The following is a 23,634-nucleotide window of genomic DNA, read 5'->3' as shown; positions in this document are numbered from 1 at the left end:
GGTGGAATTTTAATCAAAATGTTCCCAGAAATGTGGAAGAAATGAAACTATTTAAATATTAAATAAGTGTGCAAGACTTGTGATTAATGTGTGCACTTTAAAAGCTAATGGATATATTAGCTTTGGTAACACAGAAATATCATATTTAATGAGAAGACCATCCTTTAACTGTGCTCTGACTTTAATAAGCGAGGAAGGGTCTGTGTTGTTTGCGAGGCCGGCAGTCAGCAGCAGACATCAGGCCTGAACGTGCAAACATCCAGTCAGTTTTGTTTTGTTTTGAAGGAGCAGCTGCGCAAAGTCTGAAAACTGCGCTCAAAGTGCGGAAACAAGCGCAGAGCGAACTTTCCGCAGCGGCTGATGGGCGCGTGTGCAGGCTGCTTCCAGGTGAAGCCTGCAGATGCTCTCCGTATCTGTGTCCGATGAACTCCACGGAATGGACCGTACAGGCCCACGTGCGTGCGCGCGCGCGTGCGTGCGCGGCCGATAAATAAGAGGACGCCGTGCACTGTCTTTGTATGTGTCGGGAGGAATAAAGTCTTGGTGTAAATCACTTTTCCGTCTGGCGCAGCACATTAAACGACCGTGGCATGATTCCTTTTCTCTCAGCTCATCCGTTCCCTTTCTTCTTTATCAGCTCGTTCACGATTTCATTTCTTTCAAATGAGAATTCAGGGACCCCCAAATTCAAGCCCCCGCGTCTTCAAACAACACAACTGTACGGTTTTACTTTTTCTCCCGTCAAAATGGTATCCCAGATTCAATTTTAGATAGACCAGGATTTAGCCAGTGATGATTTATTTTTTCTTTTTCTTTTTTTTTTTTGGTCTTTCGGAGACAATATTTAATATGCTGAAATGAGATCAGTTTTTTATCCCCCCCAAAATAATTTCTCCATATATATTTGTGTCGAATCTCGTGTTGAAACGAGCCAAAACAAACGCGTCTTTGAGGGACGAGCCTGCATTTAGCTTCTAATCATCCCTTTTCTCCGCCATCATCAGGAGAAGCAACAACAATGACACTGTCATCATCACCATCATCATCATCATCAGAACCATCATCAATACATTTTTTTTTTCTTCAACCTCTCCTCGAGGGGACTTTTCCCTTTTGATTTAGGAAATTAGTGCGCCTTAATACAAGCCCACATTCTCAACAGCCACTTATCAAACTGCAATTACTGGAGATGATTTCAGGGTAACATTAAAAGACAATAATGTAAATGACCCATGGCTTTTAATTAAAAATGTCTTGTCCCCCCCCCCCCCCCCCCCCTCCTCCTTCCGCTGGTTCTGTTTCATCTGTTTTACATTTTTTGGACTTAAAGTGTTGTGGAGGAAAAAGTAAAAGCGCAGCTCTGCTCGGTGTCCCCCTCCTCGTTGACTTTTATCACTAAATGAAGCATATAAATGACCTGAAAGCGCCGGCTGTCGCGTTAAATTAAATAAAATAAAGAACAATTATCCTCTGCCTTTTCTCTGATCTGGCGCTGAAAAGGAGTCCTGGAGAGATAAGGCAGATTGAATTCTCTCTGTTGTGCTCCAATAAAAACGTCAAGGGGGGAAGAGTTAAAGAGAGATTTAAAAGCCTCCCTATAATTTCAAATCATAATTTCCCTCCCATTATACCTCTCAGATGCCGTTTAGCGTTAAGGTTATTTATTCCAGGGCGTTGTAACCACACTCAATTCCCGTGACTAAGTTGGATAATTACAGGTAGTGAGTGAGTCGCACCCGGCAGAACTTGAAGCAGCTTTAATAAAAACGGAGGAAATATTCTAAAGAAAATTGTCGCAGTGATGTGAAACAACAGCCACATATATGTGGAGGCAGAGGAGGGCTGTTCGCCTCATTTTCATCATGGAAAAAAATATATCCACGTCTGCTGTTACTCCTGAAAGTAATTATAATTGTCTAATTTCAAAGTTGAATTAGGATGCTTTAGGGGTTTGATGTAAAACTTCACATTCGGTTCAATGAAGTATCACCCTAATTTACAGCTGCAGATAAGGACCGAGTCTGTCATAAAAATCTGCCCGTCCTCCTCCCTCCTCTTCCTCCCTCCCTTCCTCCCCAGGATTGAATTGCACCTTGGGCAATAGTGCAGAATCGTGAATCTTTAACTTCTCTCAGCATATGTTCCTGGCAGATAAGTAAACAATTTGGACGTGGAATGAAATTTTTAATTAATAGCAGAGTCGTCTAACACGAGGGCGCGTAAGACCGCGTGCGCAAATCCTCCTCTGCGTGAACAGATGGAGGGAAAAACTGCGCTGAATTCACATTTAAATCTTTCAATTCGCGCATTATGCCTCCCGTCTCCATGCAGTATTCTCTTAATGAGAGCTAGCCCGATGGTTTGCAAGTTCGCACAGGTTTAAACACGTGTGAGGGGCTGGCTGGTAATAGGCTTTAGCGGGCTTTTGGCTGCAGCGCCTTTTTTAAGTAAACACACACGCAGAGATATTTAAACCGCACTGTAGTGTGGTGGGCTGCTGCACAGCCAGCCAGCGAGTTACAAGAGAAAAAACATCGCCCCACATTCAGTCTGTTCCATTAGTTAAACCTATAATTAAGAAGACTCCTTCCTTGAAGTGATTAAGCAGTCAGACAAGTCGGACGGGCGGAATCCCTCCGGGGAGGCCTCTCCTGAACTGTCAAACATCAAAAGATCACAACCGGTTCATCCCTGTGTCACAAAAACACCTTCACCGTGCTGAACATGTCTGAAACCTGTTCCAAACGAAAAGAGAGCAGCAGCAGCAGAAGGAGAAGAAGGAGAAGCAGCCAAACGCGGAGGCAATTAAGGCTCGTTGAGGAAATGACGAGAGCGCAGCAGCCTGACAGCTCCAAAAGACGCACAGCGAGGATCGATCCGCGAGGAGAGCATCGATTCTGCTCTCATTGTTCTACGGAAAGGCCAGTTCCTTAATGTTCAGCAGCATTGATCAGTCTGGGGTCAAGTTGGGTCTTGCACAAAATTCTCACATTTGTTTTATTTTCAATAAAAAAGCTGTGACTTACACTCGCGTTTTAGCGGATAATTATTTCCGTTTGGAGCGTTTATTAAATTACATTATTTCAACTTTTCAGGATTTTCTTGACATTTAAAAATCTATTTAATTAGGCCTTTATTCTGGCAGGTCGAACTTGCCCGCAGCACCTACGCAGAGTTCAACTATCTCAGCCATCTCAAGTACCCAATAAGCTACAAATACAGTCCATTGATAGCGTTGAAGACAGATTGTCTTTATTCGAAATGCCTTCGTTCAGCAGTTGAACAAAGAGCAGGAGGTATCAACCTTCTAGATACATTATCCTTTCCATAACATGACAGATTTTAAATTACCATCTTGGATGATAATACACATATAACTCCTTGAATTCAAATAGAAGTTATCCTCAAAAACAAAAACCAAAATATAAATGACGCGTGTGACTATATTAGCACTGAACCACAGGAAAAATGCAAAATAAAACATTTGGATGTGATGATTTTTTTTCTTTTTGTCATCTTAAATAGACCGTCTGGTTTTATGTGCCAGTTTTTGATAAATATAAACAATATGACCCGTATGTAATCCAGCCTATAGGTCCTGATTTGACCCTATCCAGAACATCATAAAATTACGAGTGCCAAAATGTAGACTACTCAGGCCTATACAGGAAATAAGAATGCTAATTGTGCAAGCCAAATTTCAAAATAAAAGAGTACCCTATCAATAATCAACACAAATCAGCATATCAGCATTGAAATGTACACAATAAATAAAGTTAAAGGCCTCCTTTTCTGGCTGCCATAAACGTTATAACATTTACATTTCTTACAGTTCACAGGGCACCGTCCCTTACACCAAATCCCAGCTCCTCTGCTCAAGTCAGGAACTTGTTGGATTTCTGGAAAAGTTTGTTTTTCTTTTTTTTTTCTTTTTTCTTTTTTTGCCATAACAAGTCCAAGGCAGTTAATACTGTTCATGCCTTTTAATGGGGCGCGCTGTCCATAATATATTTACATGCATTTCAGTATTCAAGTGAATAAAAAAAGAGTCTTGAGGGTTACATGGCAGTGGCGTGTGCGGATGAATATGGGTCTATCCCAGTCTTGGTCATACCTGGAAAAAGTATGTAGGCCACCGGGGGCTGTAAACTTGACGCTGACCAGGCTGTGCAGTTACACGGGACGACATAGCCCGGGTTTGTGGGCGACGGGTGGGTGTGGGTGTGCTGACTGGGGCACCCAAGGGTGCCGAACGCGCCGTTCTGGTATCCCAACGAGGACGCGTACGGCAAAGTGCTGGTGCTCAACGTGTGCGGCATCTCCGTCATCTTCTGGATGGCGCTGGAGCTGAACTGACTCGGGTCGAGGAAGGAGTACGGGGCGGACGTCGGCGGCAGAAACGCTCTGGCTTTCTCCGAGGGGCCCAAAAGAGAGTCCGCGGCCGACACGGGAAGTCCCTTCAAGTGATCGGTGTCCCCGAGGTAAGGCAAAGGGAAAACGTACCTGTCCTTCTTGAGCAGGTTTTTGGGCTTGCGCCTGGGTCTGTACTTGTAGTCGGGGTGCTCCTTCATGTGTTGAGCCCGCAGCCTCTTGGCCTCGTCGATGTAAGGTCTCTTCTCAGACTCTGAAAGCAGCTTCCACTCGGCGCCCAGTCTTTTGCTGATCTCCGAGTTGTGCATTTTGGGATTCTCCTGTGCCATTTTCCTCCGCTGGCCCCGGGACCAGACCATGAACGCGTTCATGGGTCTCTTGATATGATCAGCCGGCTTTGACATCTTTAAAAAGTGTGCTTTTATCCTCAGTGTTAATGACGAGGAAAAGTTCTTATCGGAAGGAAGGGAAACTATTCACCTGTCTAGATGCCAGATACCAGTCATGCCACGTCTGGGATGTTCGGAGTGCGGAAAAGAGCAAAAATCAAATAGAATCAAATAAAAATCCAGAGCCCGATCTGCTTTCCCACAGTTAAAACACTGACGCGCGCTCGTTCAAGTCCAGTTACAACTCTCTTTCAGACCTGCGGCAGGCAACACGGGAAAAAAATACATGCGAGATGCACACACGTAAAAAAAATCCTCAAAGGTGAAAGCAATGTTACGCAGGCAGTTTGCAGGAGTCGTAAAAGTGTTATTTTTTTCTGCGACGCGCTCTCCCTCTCTCTCTCTCTCTGAGGTTTGTCGTCAAGCACCTGGCTTGGAAATGAGCGGAAGAGCGTGAATACGAGCCAAAAGCGGTGAAGTTCAAAGGCTGGGCTGGTTTGGTTTCTGCACGCAATCTGACATAATCTGCAGGGCGTTCACTCACCAACCTGAGCGCCCAATCAGCACGAAGACCGGCGATTATAATACCTTCACCAAAAATATATGTACATTACAACATAAACAAAGAGCGTGTGTGTGTGTGCAAAAAAATAAGGAAAGAGGGGTGTGTGTGTGCGTGTGTGTGTGTGTGTGTGTGTGTGTGTGTGTGTGTGTGTGTGTGTGTGTGTGTGTGTGGAGGGGGGGTAATACTCAGGATCCCTCCCTGATTCCATTTAATGTAATGAATCGCAACAAACATGGACCTTCAACCTCTCCACCAGTTAAAACCTGACTTCAATCCAGAGAGGTGACCACACCGTGCAGCCAATTTACAGGATACAGCAGCTTCACACGGAAATACAGAGGAGTGCTTTTATGCTTCGTCCCAAAAATACATATAGAATACATAGAGTCCGTGGGGGGTGGGGGACACATTGGGGCACCTTTCTGAAAGTGTGGGAATGTGTAATAACAATGATAATAATAATAATCATTTCTTTAAGAAAGGCTCATCCCTTTCCTTGCATTTCAAAAAGCAGACATGGCAGCCCCTCTGCACCTGCCGGGCTTCGGGGTCTTGCTCACGGACACTTCGGCAGGGCTTCAGCCCCGCAGTGATGGCGCCGTGTCCAAGTGAGCCGCGGTGCTTCAGCAGGTGTGACCTCTCCTGAACACCCCCCTCCAAAGGATGGCACAATTAACAGCCAGCCCTGGCACTTCCTTCCTGTTGAAAGGGGCCCGTCAAACAAACACGCGCGCGAACGCACGCACACACGCGGTTCGAGCTCGTGCGCGCCACCGATTGCTGAACCTATGGAAAAGCTCAAGTGTGACAGAATTACAAACAGCAAGAAAATATTACATCAACTGTAAAGGTTTGGAAAAGCGTCATTGTGAGGCGGTAATTGTTGCATTAGCCCGCATCAGCGTGCCAGTGTGGTTTTAAGGAGGCACAGTGATGGTTTTAAAAATGCTCATTTCAATGGGGACCATTGCCTAATAGCCCTCGGGCTAATGTGCTTGATATATGATTCCTTCAGCTGTGATTATTAAACGAAGCGCAGACAGCTGATTTTTTTTTTTTCACACAGTCAGAATGCTGTGATTGGAGATACAATCCTGAGAGTCTTCTCTGGTTAGTTACACCGCTAAGTAGATTTATTTAAGGCTGTCTTCGACCTATTTAGCTATAGAAATTCATGAGCGCGCACACGCGGATGTTGTGGACCCCATCTTTTTGTAATTATCTCATTTTTCTGTGTGTGTGTGTGTGTGTGTGTGTGTGTGTCACTTGCAAGATGATTTTAGTTTCTTTACATTATCACCACAGCACACTGACTGCTAATATCTCCAGTATGCTGCATGATAAATACATCAAAAATAAATAAAATACCTCAGAAATGTGGTCAGACTAAAACCCAACATTTCTCTACATTTATGGCTCATGTTTTATCAGTGCTAACATTAAGATTTAATTCTGTACAAACTGAGAGAAATATTATCTCATGAAGGCCGAAATCTCTTTAATTTTGGAGGCAAAATGAAGAGAAAAGCAGCTGATTTTTCCGCCTCTGATATTCTCATATTTCAGCACCATCTGCGCCTCGTTCTCACGCTCCCTCTCCGCTCCCCGTCGCCCCACACACGCATGCGTCGAGCGGCAGCCTGGAACAAGAAGATTTCCATCAGATCTTTCTTTGCAAACCCTGAAATTATCGTTTGAAAAAAAAAAAAAAAAGCCCGTTTTGGGAGAAAAATCCTCCTAACCCCGACCTGCAGAACAATGCAGCCCACAGCTGAGGACGCCCCCGACTTCTCCCAGCACAGCGCCGACCGGATGCCTGCAAAACCTCCTCAAATCCTCCCAATCTGCAGGCTGCGATGTTCATCAGGAGCCGTGAGGTAGTGTCCTGCATGTTCGCTCTGTATTTCAGCCTATTTTGAAGTTTTAAATTGTGCTGTGCTATCTTTCACTGAACAGCGAATGCAATTTGATATGTAGCGTCGAGGCTGCCATACATCACCAGCTTAGGCTTCATTTTGAGATCAATGAATTAGATAACGGGAAATTATTTTAGGGGCTGAGCCTCCTTCTCGCGAGGGAGAAGTCAACTATATTTCTTATTCAAAACCGGATTGTCTAATAAATGCACGCCTGAAAGTTCCCTCGACAATTTAAAGGGATAATGAGAAATGCAATAGGTTTTAATTTGTCAAGGACTGAGATGATTATTTTTTTCCATCGGCACTTTCTCTTCAGTTTTTCTCAAATATGATCGTTAGTGCACATGAGGCAGGCTGAGATACCAACGAAAAATTAGACTTTAGAAATAAAGTAGTTGTGCTTTTAAACTTCTAAAAACTGAAAACTTCTCGCCGTCTCAAACTTAAGTCAAACGACTTGATTTTCATTAAATCAGCTGAAAGAAATTTAGAAAAAGTGGAGAAAAAGAGTAAGAATGTAGTTAATAAAAACAGAATATTTTTTAAAAATATGTGATTGTTTTGGAAAAACCAGGCTGAAAACAGAAGGCTCAGTCTCAGCTGCTCGTGTCAATAACTACAAAACTGACGACTGATCAAAGTTTATTTTAACCAGTTACAGCTCAAACAAACAGACACGCGTTGGCGCGCGCCCGAGACACCACCCCCTCCACGCACACACGCGCTCACACACACACACACACACACACACACACACACACACACACACACACACACACACACACACCGGATTATCTAAGGACACATGTCCATCCATCTCGCCTTAAAAAGTGAATGGGGAGCGGCCTGACACACACAGAGCCTATTAGCCAACTTGGGCTCCCGTGGAGCGCATTGAGGTAAGCTCCCCCACCGGAACTGTCCATGGTGCTGAAGCCTAAGAGGTTTTCTTTACTGCACACTTGCGTCCTGCCTCAAAAACTCTTAAAAGCTAGGGTTGACATTTCAATGCCTTTTATTGTATTTCCATCCTATTTAGTGATGGTTCTCTGTAAAAAATAAAATATTAGAAACTGAGACAACTCACATGGTCAACAACTTTCCGAACTTTTTTTTTGCAGCAGAATGTTTTCAAGCTTTTTTTTAACAGTGCTGTTAAACCACATTCCGAATAAATTAAAGCACCTGAAATGATCATAAAAACTTTTTTTTGTCAAAAGCCAAAATATGTCTAACTGTCCTACTTTAAATTAGCCAACTGTGTTACATATATATAAACATATGTGTGTGTAACAAAATTACACACACACACACACACACACACACACACACACACACCACACACACACACACACACACACACACACACACACACACACACACAAGATGTGAACAGGAAAAAAAAATACACACAAAGCAACAACAAACTCAGCTTTTAAAAGTTTGCTTGAATGTGCCTTCTGGTTGGAGGAGAGTTAAAATGACAATACTGTACCAGCAATTAGTCAGTGCTTCAATGATTCAACATGAGTCTAAATATTATCATCTCAACTATCTGGACTGAGTCCCCCTTGAAATTTTAAACCTACTATTAAATAACTTTGAATGAACTCAATACAGCCAAATAATTTAACTGTACACAGTTTTCACTTGTAGTCGTTTTCATCAATTTTAATTTCTGATCCACATGCAAACATTTCAGAGAGCAACATAAAATCCATTGTAACTGAGCAGAGTGGTGTAATCCGGATACTGAGTGATACTGCACAGATTCCTCTACAGTAACGCTTTCTATCTGCCTCATTTCTATTTTCACATTAAAATACGTGTGTTCACGCTAAAGGCGTTTGAAATGGTACAAAACTGCACGAGTATGACTTAACTGTTGATAATTACACTTCCAATGTAAAACACAAAAAGGCAGATACAGAAATTATTGTAAAACTCAAATCCAGCCGTCAACACGAGCGTTAATCTCATGTAATGAGTGTTATGAGAGATGTGCTGCCAACGTGGAGCGTATGTTACACAAAATACTCATATATATCCATCTTTGTGGAGACAATTTCCCATTAACAAAGTACATTCAGACTTGAATAAAATCTTTTAAAATGACTACACTTAAGCTGTTCTCGCCTTTTTCAGCGCAACAGTGGATAGAGCAGAGCAGGGCCGGAAAAAATGAACAAAGGTTCAAGGCATCAGGTAATAATGAAAGGATAGGGGCAATACTTCAAAGACCACCAGGTCCACATCACACAATTATACAATACAATTAGGATTAAAGGGGCAAGAGAGATAACAGGAGATAGGGATAAATTATCACAAAAGGAAAGATGTGACTCTCTCCTGACCTTCATTAAGAGAAAAAAAAACTAATTTAGAGCTGGCCTTCTTTGCAGGGGATTTCAGCCTTTCACATGAGACTGTGACTCACCAGATAAGATTTACCTTATGAGTAGAAATGAGAATCTGAACTACTAAACAATAACATGATATATAATTTAAGAATTAAACAATATAATAAACCATGATACACACGTATATAAATCACACAAAACATACATTTTAATAATAATTGAGAGGAGACGTAACTTCATCCATATCTGTGCCGTCTTTGGAATGATGACATGATTTCTGATGGCATGAAGTTAACATGGTGTCTGAGTGGACACAACCACTCAGAAGAAGCTCCACTAAACTTCTTTTTGTTTGTGATTTCGCTCTGTTGCCACAGTCGGTGATGACTCTTCAGGGTATCTTCAGTGGAACAGAGGGACCTGCAGACAGAGCATACGATGCCCTTCAATGGTATCACAACTGTACTCTCATATCGGTTCTTTGCCTTTTGTTTGGAGGTGGATACCACCGAGATGGATTTAGGGTTCCTCCTCCACAAAATGTATTTTAAGGTCCAGAAGCTGCCTTCCTTCCTCTGAATCAGCCACTGGGAGCTGCAGATGATGCAGGAGGTCCTGGAAGAATGGAAGCACTGGCTGGTAGAACCAAAACACCTTTGGACCGATCACAGGAACCTTCATCCAGACAGTAAAGGCCCAACGTGGATTCTCCTCTTCTACAATCTTACGCTGTCCAAGAATCAGAAATGTGATGTGTTCCTCCACCTGATCCACAACCGCACAAATTCAGGTGCTCCAATGGGCCAATTCCTCCAACCTCACCTGCCGTCCTGTTGTCTGCTGCACATCTGTCTGATGTGGAGCCATGATGCTCCCACATCCACTGACATGCTGTCTGGTTTTCTTCAATCTGGAAGCCAGCACCATCAACTTCTCCGTCAAGGCTACCCACTTTGTCCTGCACCCTTAACTTTGTGCTGCCAGTGAAGAAACCCAACAGTCATCAATCACATCTTCTAATTACATCTTCTCGAGGACACTGTAAGCAATAGAGGCTGGTTCTGCTAAGTCTTCTGCTAGTTCTTCCATCAATCTTATCTCCCACATCTTTCCCCAGTCCAGTAGCCAGATGGGACCCTTCAACAAGGACTGTGAGGACACCCTCCTCCTCCTCCTCCTGATGTCCAGGAATCTGCCACTTGGAGCAGTCAAGTCTAAAATCTGAGTACTCCTCAACAACAATCTGAGTACTCTTACATCTTCCATCTATGTTCTCCATGGGCTCTTCTCAGTGTTCCTGAGTTAAGAACCTCCACTTGTCCCAGACCAGGGGAGAGGTGGACAGTACTTTGGCATTTGTCAGTCAGAATTGGAAAAAGCTCTTGTCCATGGTGCTTCTATGCCAGAGACCAATTAAGCAGGTCAGCAACATCATGGTCCACAGCTGAAGGTAAATCTGTTCAGCAGAGATCTCCCAGGTTTTCAGCAGGCCACCAAATGATTGTCCTTAAGGTCCTCCTACTGCCTGCTTGAACCGCCTGATTTTGCATCAGTCCCTTGACATCATCTCCCAAGCCTACACCTCATTGACTGTAAACCCACCTACAGCTGGGGCAGGGATTTGGTAGTCCCAAGGAATGCTCCCAGATCCATGGATTCTCATCTTGGATGCAGATCCTATTACCTACTTCCACTGGAGTCCTCCCGAGCAACCATCAAACTGCTTGGAGAACAGTTCCTGTCTGTGCCAAGGGTCAAAGGATTATCCAAAATAAATAAATAACTAGTCAAAGCCATAGACCTCATCTGGCTCCAGCACACGCTTGTTCTTGTGGTGGCAGGCACAGAATACACAATAATACAATACACAACGACCAACAGTTTGATGCTGAGGAAAGACCTCGTCTGAGGGGAAGATGGAGTTCTTGACCTGAGTGACACGTCTGTCTCAAAACCCTGTTTGTGCTTGTTACTTCACACAAAACTGGGCTCACCTTGAGTTGATTTTTTAAAAATAAATTATGAAAATCCTATTTTACTTATTTATTTATGTATTCATATGTTTCAAATTCTAAATAAATAAATTAAGAAGCTCTAATTTCATCATGCCAAAAAAAGCTTGAGGTAAAATTCATTACTAAACACCATCATGGCTGACAAAATGAAGACGTAGATGCCAACCGTCATTATACTACGTTCTGTATTTGGGGGAATTCTCAAATTAAATAACTGTTCTTTTCAGGTAAAGCATCATGATAACACCTATGACACATTTATCCTCACTCACCACCTCATTAGCCTGAAGCTATATCTCATCAGTGTCTGAGGAGTGCGTGCCCAGCATTGACATTCAGGCTCCGTCCGTCTTTTTTAATTATTGGAAAAATACTTTCTAATAAACACAAGCCAGCAAATTGGGAAATATAAAGTATTGATTCATTTGATTTGGTGGTTATATTACAGTGTGGAGACTCAAACAAAAGTGTCATTTACTGGGTCAATAATCGACACAGAGCTCAACACAAAAACACATGAACGTCCTCCACCTGTAGTCGTTTTTGTGAATGGTTTTTTTTATAAAACCTGCTTTAACCTCCCATCACAGGGCTGCCAGTATCTCCACCGAGTCTGCGACCTGAACCTGGAGACATGATGCAGAGCTCCCGTGAGTCAGGTGATGAATTCAGAACTGAAACTGGAAATCAATATTCCACAGAGCTCCTCTTCAATGTCTCAGAACCGCACATATCAATCAGCCCACTCATGTACCTTTCCTCCCTGTTTTGTTTACAGAATTTTCATCCTGAATGACGAAGCGGGCGAAGCTTTACTGGACAAACAGCAGCTTGTGAGGTCTGAGCTGGATTGTAGGTATTGTAAAATCAAAAACAGAGACAACCCAGATGTGAATGAGAACGTAGAAGCTTTTGAAGCCCGACAGACTGACGGAGAAAAAAAAAAATACAATTCTACAAATCTGTATCAGCGAATGATTAATTAATTCCGTTGAATGATCTGTTCTAGCCTTGTGAGATATCAGTTTCCATTTCTTTTACACTTTTATAGAAGATCTCAAGAGACCGCCAGTTCAAAAGACGGTTCAATTTAGAGTTCCCACTGGAAATGGATTCAGAAAGTCTCTGCCATACGTTGGGCTTTGATGTGTTTTAACTGTCATAATCTTACTGTTCGAGATGGGGAAAATAAATTCTGTTAATTTTTCCATTGTAAGTGCTCCTTTTTTTTTTCCCGACTTCACATTACAGTTAAGATACTTCACCAAACGACTGCCACAGAAATATCCGTGTCGAACTTTTTGGCTTGTTTGTTCTAAACACAGAATGAGGTTTGTCCTGATCATAATTCTGTCCCTGCAAAGAAAAGCTCTTCCTCTGTGTTCCTCTGTTATCTTATAATTTCATAAAAACGGACCTTTCCCCTGAAAGATAAAGCTTCTGATTGGACCACAGAGCTTGACCTCCATCATGTCAGAGCCAGAAGGTGACTTGCTGTCAAAGAATCTGCTGTGGACCCGGCAGGTCATCTATTAAGGAAGAAGAGATTGATTTCCTGTCATATGCATTTGTCCCGCTCCTCTTCCGCGGCCGTTGTCTTGGGCTGGCGTTACGAGCCGCGCTCTGCCTTCCAGTCAGAGTCACATTTGGATTTGCAGGTAGATCTTTGATAGCTGTTTATTCAAAAGCAAACCAAAGTTGAAAAGAGGATATAACCTCGACTCAGAACTCTGGAGGGGTGGACTAAGATTGAAATTGGTCTGACTCTCTCTCCCTCTCTTGAATTGAGGGTCCATTGTAGTACGTCAAACAAAAGCTTTTTTATCAGAGGCTCTTAATGTAACCCCCTCCCCTCACTCTCACGGCCACCAACTCGTTCTTCTCTTCCTCTCTTTTCTCATTCATTTATTCCACTGTGTGTGGAAATAGGCTGGGCAACAATTAATTTCAGAGTGAATTCAGGCAGGATCTATTACCCCTCTCTGCCTCTATTGCTCTAATGGAAATCTATTTCACTTCTCTTTTGTGTCCAATATAATTTAATGCCCATTTTATTAATGGCCTGAAATAATTACGGAAGGCTTTTGTGATTCTTGAGTATGTTTCATTTAATTGTGTAATAAATGTCTAATCAGAGCTCCCATCTGAAGCCATTATGGCATTAAAATTAACAATTACGCCACAAATGTCTTGGTGAATGCGTTGGGGTCTATAGAAATCGTTGCTGATAACAAGACACATATAAATCATTCATGAGAATTTTTTCAGAGAAAAGCGGAGTGAGAGATAGGAGGATGGGAGGGAGAAAAAAGAAGCGGGGGAAGAAAAGAGGAGAAGAAAGAGGCTGAGTTTTCTTTATTCCATTGAAAAACCGGGGATGGCCAAAAGATAGGGCATTTTAAAACTGTGTCACCCTCTCCAGTCCCTTTCTTCCCCTGTCTCTCTCTATCTCCCTTTAATTTGCCTTCCTCTTTATTTTTGAAGTGACAGATTTCACTTTGGGAATTCATTAACCGTTAACTTGGGTGATAAAATATCTATCAGGCCCTCTGCCCGGTTCCTTTGCTAAGCTGCGTGGCGCTCCGGTTCAACGTTGTGGGTGACCAAAGGCAATTAAAGAGGCTTCACACTCTCTCGCTCTCCCAGTGTCACTTGCTCAGTGAAAACAGGAAGGCTGCTCAACGTACCAGCAAGAACTGTTTTCTTACTAGCCAAGTATACAAATTTCATGGTATGGGGAAACTCCGTCTGCGGCTAAAAACCCTCGTCAGTTCCTCTGTGTCATTTCCAAGCTAATATACTACAATTGGTTTTGGTGAATCTATTTTAATAGCATAAGGTTTTGGCCTTCTTTGTTCTCTATTACCATGATGCACAAAGGGCCTCCCCGGGCAACGGATTGCACCCTGGTCCTAACCAGACTCTTTCAAGTGAGTCATGGAAGTGACTTTGATGTAGATGAAGTCTCATGTTAATGAGGAGGCTGATTTTATTCTCAATCAAACACCCATTTTTGAATCGAGCAATCTCGGATAAGTTGGTTGATATCGGCCATCTCTGACTCCGCTGCCGCTGCAGATTCAACGATCGCCAACTGGAATGTGACTGGGTGACGTGATCCAATAACTTAGATGCACTGTGGCTGTTGTGTCTCTTATCTTGAGATAAAAGGGGAATTCTTGTTTTCCATTGGCTCTGAGCCACATATGGAGACGTGTTAGGTCTCCTTTTAAGCAACAAGTCACGGCAATTAGACTAATTTTACATTCATAATTTATCTATTTCTTAATGTTATTGTCAAAGACTTTTTAACTAAATAAGCTGCATCATCTACGGCACCAATGCCAGAACACATAATGTTGGTTAGTCCCTGAACAATCTGATTATTTCTGTGGGAAAAAACTAACAAATTTCAAAGTAGCCAAGTCCGAGGAAAATGATGTCAGGTCTGTGTGAACCAGAGGAGGTTCATGGTTGTCCTCACCCTTCTCAGGCTGGAGTAACTGCTCGCCGGCCCCGGGGCAACAGTGAGCTGCTAGGCCCCAATTAACCCCCCCGCCCTTCCATTTGTACACTGTTTATAAAACGCCCACACTGAAATATAACAAATACATGTATGAATATTCATCTGGTGAAACACTCTTAGAAGGACATTTTGACACAGGGGCCCTGTTCAAGATGGGGACATAAGATCCTGCTCTCATTGGCAGAGCACCGCAGACACTTTGTCCTCACTGTCTCATAAAGACACACATGGTACAATTTAACATCCGTATGAGACACACCAGGCTTCAGCTAACTCCTCTGTAAACGCACCCACAGCAACATCAGACGCTCCGAGCAAGGTGACGGAGTATAAAGAGCAAGAAAGTCCACAGATGGAGGGAGGTGGGATGGATGCGTCAAACAAACACTCGACTTTCACCCACGAGGCCAAATTCATGTCCAATGAGAAGCCAGACGATCTTTTACGAAACCAAACCAAGCAGCTCTGATGCCTGAACGTAAGCAAACGGCAACCGTTTTACAACATCAACAACGTAACGACGAAGGTCCCGCTTGTCGCTGGTGCTGTGATAACGTACCGCTCTGAGTCACTGAAACTCGGCCTGTTCAGTCGTTTAGGTTTGAGGACATGTGGATCCTGACCAGCAGAGGACTTTGACAATAGAGGACATCTGAAGGACTTTTGGTGTATAAACAGTGTAAATTTCCGGTTGAATTTGATATTAACTTGAAACTTGTCTCGCTGTCATTGTTCAAACTCTTCATTAGTCCAATAACTTGAATTATTCTAATTCAAAATTCCCTCCAGCAGCTGCACCGCTAACATTAGTCAGATAGGACTGCAGCATGTCTTGTGTTAGTCTTAACTTTTTCAAGCATGTATCATATCTTCTTCAGTGTAGGAGGAGCAGAACTTTACAATCTCACGAACTTCTGCTGTTTCCAAAGTTCAGCAAACCCTCTGTTATCATATCCACAAGCCTCTTACAATCACGTATTGTCAGAATGTCTTATCATGATATCAGCGGACATCCTTGAGTGTTTAAAATTCCTTCAGCAGCTAAAAGAAAATCAATAACCAGCGTTACACAACAAATTCCATTTTAAAAATGTTCTTAAAGCATATATGAAGTGAAACACGGTAACAATGTCAGAATAACAGGTACTACGCGTCAATGTGAAGCTGCTGATACCTACACATCAGAGGTTGACCTGACCGATTCACCACAGCAATGTGAGGATTCAACAATCGTTGCTGCACACAGCACAGGCGCAGATTCTCTCCAAGGCGAGCCGCACACTTTCAATTGATGAATACGTTTTTTATCCTCCCTGGAGCAGCTGAAGGCAGAGTTTTCAAAACCGTAATGTAACCTTGGCAAAAACAAAAGTTGTGCTATTCACGATGAATAATCAGACATCTCAAGCAAGTCTCAAGTTTCTACAAGTGGATTTTAATACTGTGTCATTAATGGGAACCAGCGGATACAGGTTGAAAATGACAGGGGACAGTAAAATGCCTGGAGTGGCTGCTCGGTCATGAATACTACAGAAGAAGAGATCCATGTGTATCTGTTCCCAGCATACGGACTTTTAATAAAGTTAACAGTGACTACGTTTACGTGCAGTCAATATTCGGGTTATGGTCAATATTCCGGTTTCTGAAACATTCGGAATAACCTGTTTACATGCGTGAGCAAACAGGGTTATTCCTGTATACATGGTAATTATCCCGATCAAAACAGCGACGCACGGACAACGTGTCGACGCACGGACAACGTGTCGACGCACGGGCATGTCGACGCACAGAGAACGTGTCGACGCACAGAGAACGTCATGACACAATGCGCGTCATTTCAGCTTCGTAACTTTTCACTCACCTTCTTGTATATCTCGCTATCCCGGTACTTTCTACTGTCTACATAAGACATGTTATTCATGTCTTTCACCACACTTACGAGGTGACTTGTCTCCTCCTCGCTCCAAAAGTGTGGTGTCCTCCGTTTCGCCATGTTTTCAACAAGTAGTTCCTGCACTCAAAAGACCAAGATTCCTTGCGAATAGAACATGCACAGAACACAAATTAATGTTCCATTTGATGGGGATATTCCGATAGTTATGATGTCCCAAATTTACGCTTATTGCTGGGCAGAGACCTCTAGTGGCCATAGTGAGTATGACGGGAAGAAAGTCCAGTGAAAAGAGCAAGAATGTCCACAAATGGAAGGGGTGCAGTGGATGGATGTGTTGTAAAATGTGCACATGCACCAGCTTCTAGCCTCCACATCATGCCTGGCGTGAGCACATACATGCATGGAGACACAATCTGAATCCCACATGGAAAAGATGGAACAACTCCACCAGCACCGCTGAAAACTACGACAGCGAGGCAAACACACAAAGTGCATTCAGTAACGTGCAGTGACAGATTGTTCTGGCGAGCCAGCAGCGGCTCACAGGTCATCAGATACGAGCTGTCCTCCCTCCTTCTTACGTCCTTTCTAATAGTTTGGCACAAAAATCGTCTCCTGATGACTCTACACGAGGAGTCACGCACACACACACACACACACACACACACACTGAGGAAGAAATGCCAAACTGATCACAAATCACTTCAACCATCTCAGCTATTTGCTACATTTCTCCTTATCAGGGTTTCATTGTCCGAGCAGATCGTCTCCCTTTAATTACACCAACTGATGTGCACGTTAACCTTGGTGTTTTCCCAAACACACTTGGCTCTTTGTGATCACGCCTCACCCCCCCTCACCCCCCTTTTTCCAACCAATTTAATTCCAAGCTCCAGATTTCATGGTCAATTTTATCTCTCTCACTCTCAAAGAGTCCATCATCAATTCTTCACAACTTTTCATGTCCCCTTTCTGTGCAGATTCACTGCGAAATCGCCTATTCAGGTTATTAAATAAGTGTGACTGCTATAAATCTACGGCAACGCCCTGCGCTTTGAATATGCATCGGGAACGTTGACCTCCAGCAGCAATTAGTCTTAGTCTTTGTTTATCCTTAAAACAAATCAAGCAGCTCTTTTCAGTCTGTGTTTCACACTCTTTGTTGCAGCCCAGCAGTGTTCTGTTCATCTGGCAAACCGGGACAAATCTGACGAGGACGCCGCATCAGAACATCCACAAAGTTTACAGGGGACGCCCGACCCATGCCGCCAATAAAGGTCTGCAAGTGCGATGCATTCCTCACTATCTGTGTGGCGTCTGGTTAGCATTGTCATTGCAACTAGCTGCCATTTCTCACTGAAATGCTTCGTCTCACGTTAGTTAGCTTGAACTAACAGACATCCATCAAACTGTGCTGTGAAGTGACGAAGAGCTGCTGATGTCACTGTCTAAAATCATCAAAAATGCATTTCGTCCACACACGATGAACAGCTTCAGTACGTCACAAACAGCAGCTACGAGTGAGGTTTGACATCTCGCTCTTGTTCCTGTTGAGGCTAAATGCACTAATTGTGTTTTGAACAAAGGTGTCTGCTGTCGATCTGAACTGCAGCGAAGCGCCGCTTTGTTGTTTCTTTGTTTTTCTGGGAAAAAAAGGTAATTTTTTATTGTGTTTTTTTTTTGTGGCAAAGCTGCTCTATGCTGCTCCACACTGGAAGAAGTAATAAAGATAAAGGCAATATCTTTATGACACTTAGTCACACAGTCTGAGTCCCTTCCTTTGTCTTTAAAGAGACCATGGGCTATAATTGGAGACCAGCGCACATCGTCTCTCGGCTGAGAGGGTAAATGAGGGATCCCTAGACTCCAGGATTACCCTATTATTGAGAAGACGTTCCGCTAAGCCTCCACCACTGACACATATTCCTGTTCTATGGCCTATTCACTTTAAAATATGTCTTGTCAGGGAGGCTTACAGAAATCTACATAATCCTTTTTCATCACAATTAAAGATACCACTGAACAATAAAATTGCTTGCTCTCTGGTTTGTTTCATGTTGCTTTGAGAAAAAAGGGGTGAAGGAAATGCGGCTGAGCGTTCCTGAAGGTTGCAAACGGCTGAAATGAATTTTGGATTGTGTCTGAGGACAGAGAAGAACTCCATGGCATCCTCTGGCCTTTACCAGTGTTCAGCGTTGGCATGAAACAGGAGTGCAAAGCGCTCCCTGTGGACCAAAGTCAGGAAACCTTCATTTTTCTGTTTTTAAACTCACTTCTGATGATCCTCCACACGGTGCACTGTTAGATTCAATCAGCACTTCACCGGATCGAACATTGGCCTTGGAGCCTCCTTTATTTCTGCTCCTGATGTTACAAATGACAGTAATTAACTTAACGTTGAGCAAATGCTGCTTATTCATCACGTTCTGTCAAAGACTAAAAGCTTTTCTTCATGTTCCTGAGATGAAGCATGACCCTCTCATATCAATGATGTTATGAAAGAATATTTGGGAAAAGTCTGGAAATATATCAGAAAATTAGAATAAATAAAAAAAACCGAGACATCTTCTTACAATTTGATCACTTTTTGTCATTTAAGTGCTGCAGGCTACTCGTTAGCTTTGCTTAGCTACTGACACGCTGCTGATGCTGACGATGATGACGCTAATAGGGAACAGATGACTTCTGATTGGTCCACTACAGATGTCAACAGGCCTTCTTCATTGGCTCCCATCCAAACATATCGCAAAATCTGAACTGAATTTCAAGCATCTGAATGAACGCTTGTTTCAGTTTCAGTTTTATTTCAATCTTTTTAGTTTTGCACAGGTAGAAGTATTCAGTATTCAGTAAATACCACAGAGTCAAAATACTCAACTACCCGAATCATACTGACACGACAGGATCAAATAAAGTCAGAAAACTGATTTTGAAGTAACAAAAGTTCTGAGCATTATTTATTCATATTACTGGATTATTGATGATGCATGTTGATTTATTAGCTGGTTAAGGTGGAATTAACTTTTACTAATTTAAGTACCGTTGGGTTGTTTCAGGTACAAAAAGGCATTTTGGAAGATAATCACACGTAGTTTATGTGTAATCGTGATCTGCAAAGTAACTACAACTGATGAAAAGTCCAAACTTCTGAAACTGAAACACTGACAGTCTAAAAAAACCAAAATCTTTTCTGAAGGCATGTGCACAATCAGTCTGTTCACAGCTCGAAATCATACATATTTCAACACTGACAACTTCAGTAGTGTCATATGAGAAAGGATAAAAACAAATTACTATCAATATTTCCACACTGAAAATAGACAGAGACACAGACACAAACACCTCTTCGTTTCTTCTTGTTCCAGCGAGCCGCCCCATCACGTCTGTGCAGAGCAAAATATGCAACAACAAACAGGATTACGGCGAGGCTAACCGTTCCCCGCATGGAGCTCCAGTAAACGAGACACTTGTCATGTGTGAGGTGGTTGTGGGATAGTGACCGCACTGTGTTGTTATGTACATCATAAAATAACATGAAACCATCAAAGGCTCCATCCACACATGAAAGTCAGAGGAGATTACAGCGAGATCACAGTTTACATCGCCTGCAGTGGCATTTTGTGTGCGGCGCAGAGAATTAACTGCCGTTTAATTACTTGAAATGGTTTTAATCAAATCCACCAGACTTTTTAGTAGACGTTAAAATGTTCCGATTAGAGCAATCTTCCTTCCCAGGGCAGATAGAAACATCTGCTGTCCGAGCATCAACAGCAGACTGATGCTGTCTCCACAAAATTAGCGGCACTTTGCAAATTGTGCACGAGCCACATGTTTACAGTCTGGACTGCGATCAGTCTTCTGCTCCCTCACGTCTCATCAACCTGTTCCATTTCTCTTAGCCTGGATTCAGTCAGAGAGTTCGTACGTTTCACAGAACGACTGTCGACAACAGAAAAAGGTCGTGGAAGGTGAATGGATGTGGGCGTAGGGACGTATAAAGACATGAGGAAGTATCACCGCTGGCATGCACTGCACACAATGAGCTTCTCCACGCTGTCCTCACTGCCACAGCGTTCAGTGAGACTCACCACAGACATGCAAAACGACGACTGTAGAAATAAAGAGCAGCTGCAGGACAGAGGGACGGAGGTGGAAGGCTTCTGTCTCATTTATTCTACAGAAGAAGAGTCATCTCCACACACCTGCACCCAGACATCCACCCACAAACACGACTGAGGCCGAGCCACACGTGCAGCATGCTAACATGCTCACAATGACAAAGCTAACATGTTGATGTTCAGCAGGTGCGGCGTTGTTCTGCATCTCATTGATGAAAGTATTACTATATTTATATATCTGCAGTATTACATTACCACATTAAAAACTGACTTTTATTATGAAGAACCAGGAATGCATCTATGAAAGCAAACAGCAGTAATTTTCTGCAGGTTTTGACAGCAGGTCAGTTTGAAATATCGCAGGAGGAGATGGAGCAGGAGGAGCAGCCACAGGGAGCTGCACACCTCCAACTTCTCCATGAGGGAATGAACTCCTGTCAGTCGTTCACCGAATGACGGAAAAAGCTTGATAATTTCACTGGAGACAACACAACATGTGGAGAGCTTAAGTTCTCACAATGAAAATCCACAATGTCTCATAACAAAAAGTTCAGAGAAAATGAAATCATATTAATGACAGAGAAAAGAGAACTCCTCCGTCTCCACAGCTCTAACTCATGTAGTCAGCTGGCCTGCATACACAGAGGTGAGCTTATTATCACAGCCGTGGCTGCACTGCATTAGGGTCTATTGAAGGTGCGGCGGTGGAGGAATCGTCTCCGTCCTCTACATCAGATTCCTCCCTGCGTGACAGCGGCCAGCGTGTGAAGAAGTCCTCGCTCTTTGACCGCGAGGGGCCGACACCAAAACACGACATCTGACGCTGACGTTCTCCTGCTTGTCCGTGACCCGCGACGAACATTTCAAAACCTGCCGGTGTCAGCCGGCTTATTCACAACCAGGCTGCCCTATCGACTGACACTCCCAGAGTATGTGACCCTTTTTAAGGAGGAGTAGCAGTAAAGTTAACAAGTAACACACAATCCGCGGTCTCCTGCAGGATTATTTGAAGTACGGTGCAGCGAGGAGGCCACGGGGAGAAGGGCAAACATAATCTTGCTCAGAATGGCCGAAAGCCCGAGTTTTACATCTGTTGCTTCTTTCATCTCTTGAATTCTGCGAGTCCTCACCTGCAGTATGAGGTCAGCTGGTGTCGTGACACGAGCCCAGAGCTGAAACACCGACACAGGACACACACAGCTGCCTCTCTGCCCACTCCGTCCCTGTGACACCTCCGTCTTCAGCAGGCCTCCACCCGGATCTGCAGCTGGAGAGCAGCATCGCGTCGGAAGTTCCTGCCGTTGTTATTACGGATCCTTAAAATCAAGCAATGTCAACCTTTGTTTTTGTTTCTTTTCAATCATTTTTAGATGAAGACGAGGTGAACTTTCATCCTTTTAGGTCTCATCCTGTATTTCACAAGAACGTTTTTATTTTACAGCAGGCCGATAAATGAACATCATCACTACAGACTGAACAGAGCTAATAGCCAACATTACTGTCACCATTAGCAACAGTAAGTGTAACGATGACACTGCCTCTGTGTGTGTGTGTGTGTGTGTGTGTGTGTGCGTGTGTGCGCGTGTGCGCGTGTGCGCGTGTGCTTGACTTTGCTGTGAAGAACGCCTGCCGTGCAGCAGTGACCTTATGATTTCAGTCATTGTGAATCTGTTCAGAATGAATCGAGCTCTTTCTTTCTTTGTGTCACGCTAACAGTTAGCGTGATCATACACACGACATACAACACACAAACTGCACAACACAGCAAAGTGTGTAGAGTGTAATTTGAGCTTATTTTCGATGTATATTGTAAAGTGTATTTGCATTTAATTACTATAAAATAAAACAGAATCCTTTTCAAAATGAACACCGTTTATAGCGTTTTCATGCTATTTAACCAGTGAATGTAATTCAGTTTATTCAGCAATGTGAACTATTGCCAACCTGCTTTACCAGTGACACAGCAGCAGTAGCTAACTGTTAGCATGGACACAATACAGTGCAGATACTATAATGAGCTGTCAGAGGGCAGATCTTGGGTGTTTCATCTGCAGCAATGCTAACAGCTTCCACTTGATGAGAGTAGCGACATTGCTTCAGATGATAAAAGTCTGCAAGAAAATGTTTTTAAAAAGAAAATTATTCAAAGACAAACGAGTGCAGGCCGACAAAAAGGTCTCAGATTCATAAAATAGTTTTAAATATCCTAAATTCTAAGTTACAACGTTCAGTTTTTTACTGACACAGAGGCGTAATTAATCAATGAATTCAGCATATGTTTATCATGAGGTGGTTCTGGACTGTTTCAACTTCCAGTAAAATGTTTTTCTAATATTCTGTATTTCTGTTTTATCAAAGAAAGGACAAGCAACGAGCACGGACAAATAAAACTGTCTTTAATTCTGACATTTTTAAAAACGAGCACACTGTGATCGGACTTCATTCATTACTTGTGCTCAGGCTCATGCAGGGGCAGC

General features: G+C 43.1%; 1 protein-coding gene and 1 long non-coding RNA gene across 2 annotated transcripts; one reads left to right on the top strand and one right to left on the bottom strand.

Moving 5' to 3' along the window:
* Nucleotides 1-3,233: 3,233 nt before the first annotated feature.
* sox14 (SRY-box transcription factor 14) lies at nucleotides 3,234-5,226 on the bottom strand. Its single transcript, XM_076721710.1, has one exon. It carries the CDS (start codon nucleotides 4,773-4,775, stop codon nucleotides 4,059-4,061), a length of 717 nt encoding a protein of 238 aa, XP_076577825.1. The 5' UTR covers nucleotides 4,776-5,226; the 3' UTR covers nucleotides 3,234-4,058.
* A 1,671-nt stretch (nucleotides 5,227-6,897) lies between these two features.
* LOC143318761 (uncharacterized) lies at nucleotides 6,898-12,818 on the top strand. Its single transcript, XR_013077024.1, has 3 exons — nucleotides 6,898-7,202; nucleotides 12,210-12,278; nucleotides 12,398-12,818. It is a non-coding gene; the product is annotated as an uncharacterized LOC143318761 (long non-coding RNA).
* The last annotated feature ends 10,816 nt before the right edge of the window (nucleotides 12,819-23,634 follow it).

Source organism: Chaetodon auriga, chromosome 3 (genome assembly GCF_051107435.1).
Source record: "Chaetodon auriga isolate fChaAug3 chromosome 3, fChaAug3.hap1, whole genome shotgun sequence".
In the NCBI taxonomy this organism is placed as follows: Eukaryota; Metazoa; Chordata; class Actinopteri; order Chaetodontiformes; family Chaetodontidae; genus Chaetodon; species Chaetodon auriga.
This window is presented reverse-complemented; position numbering and strand designations above follow the sequence as displayed.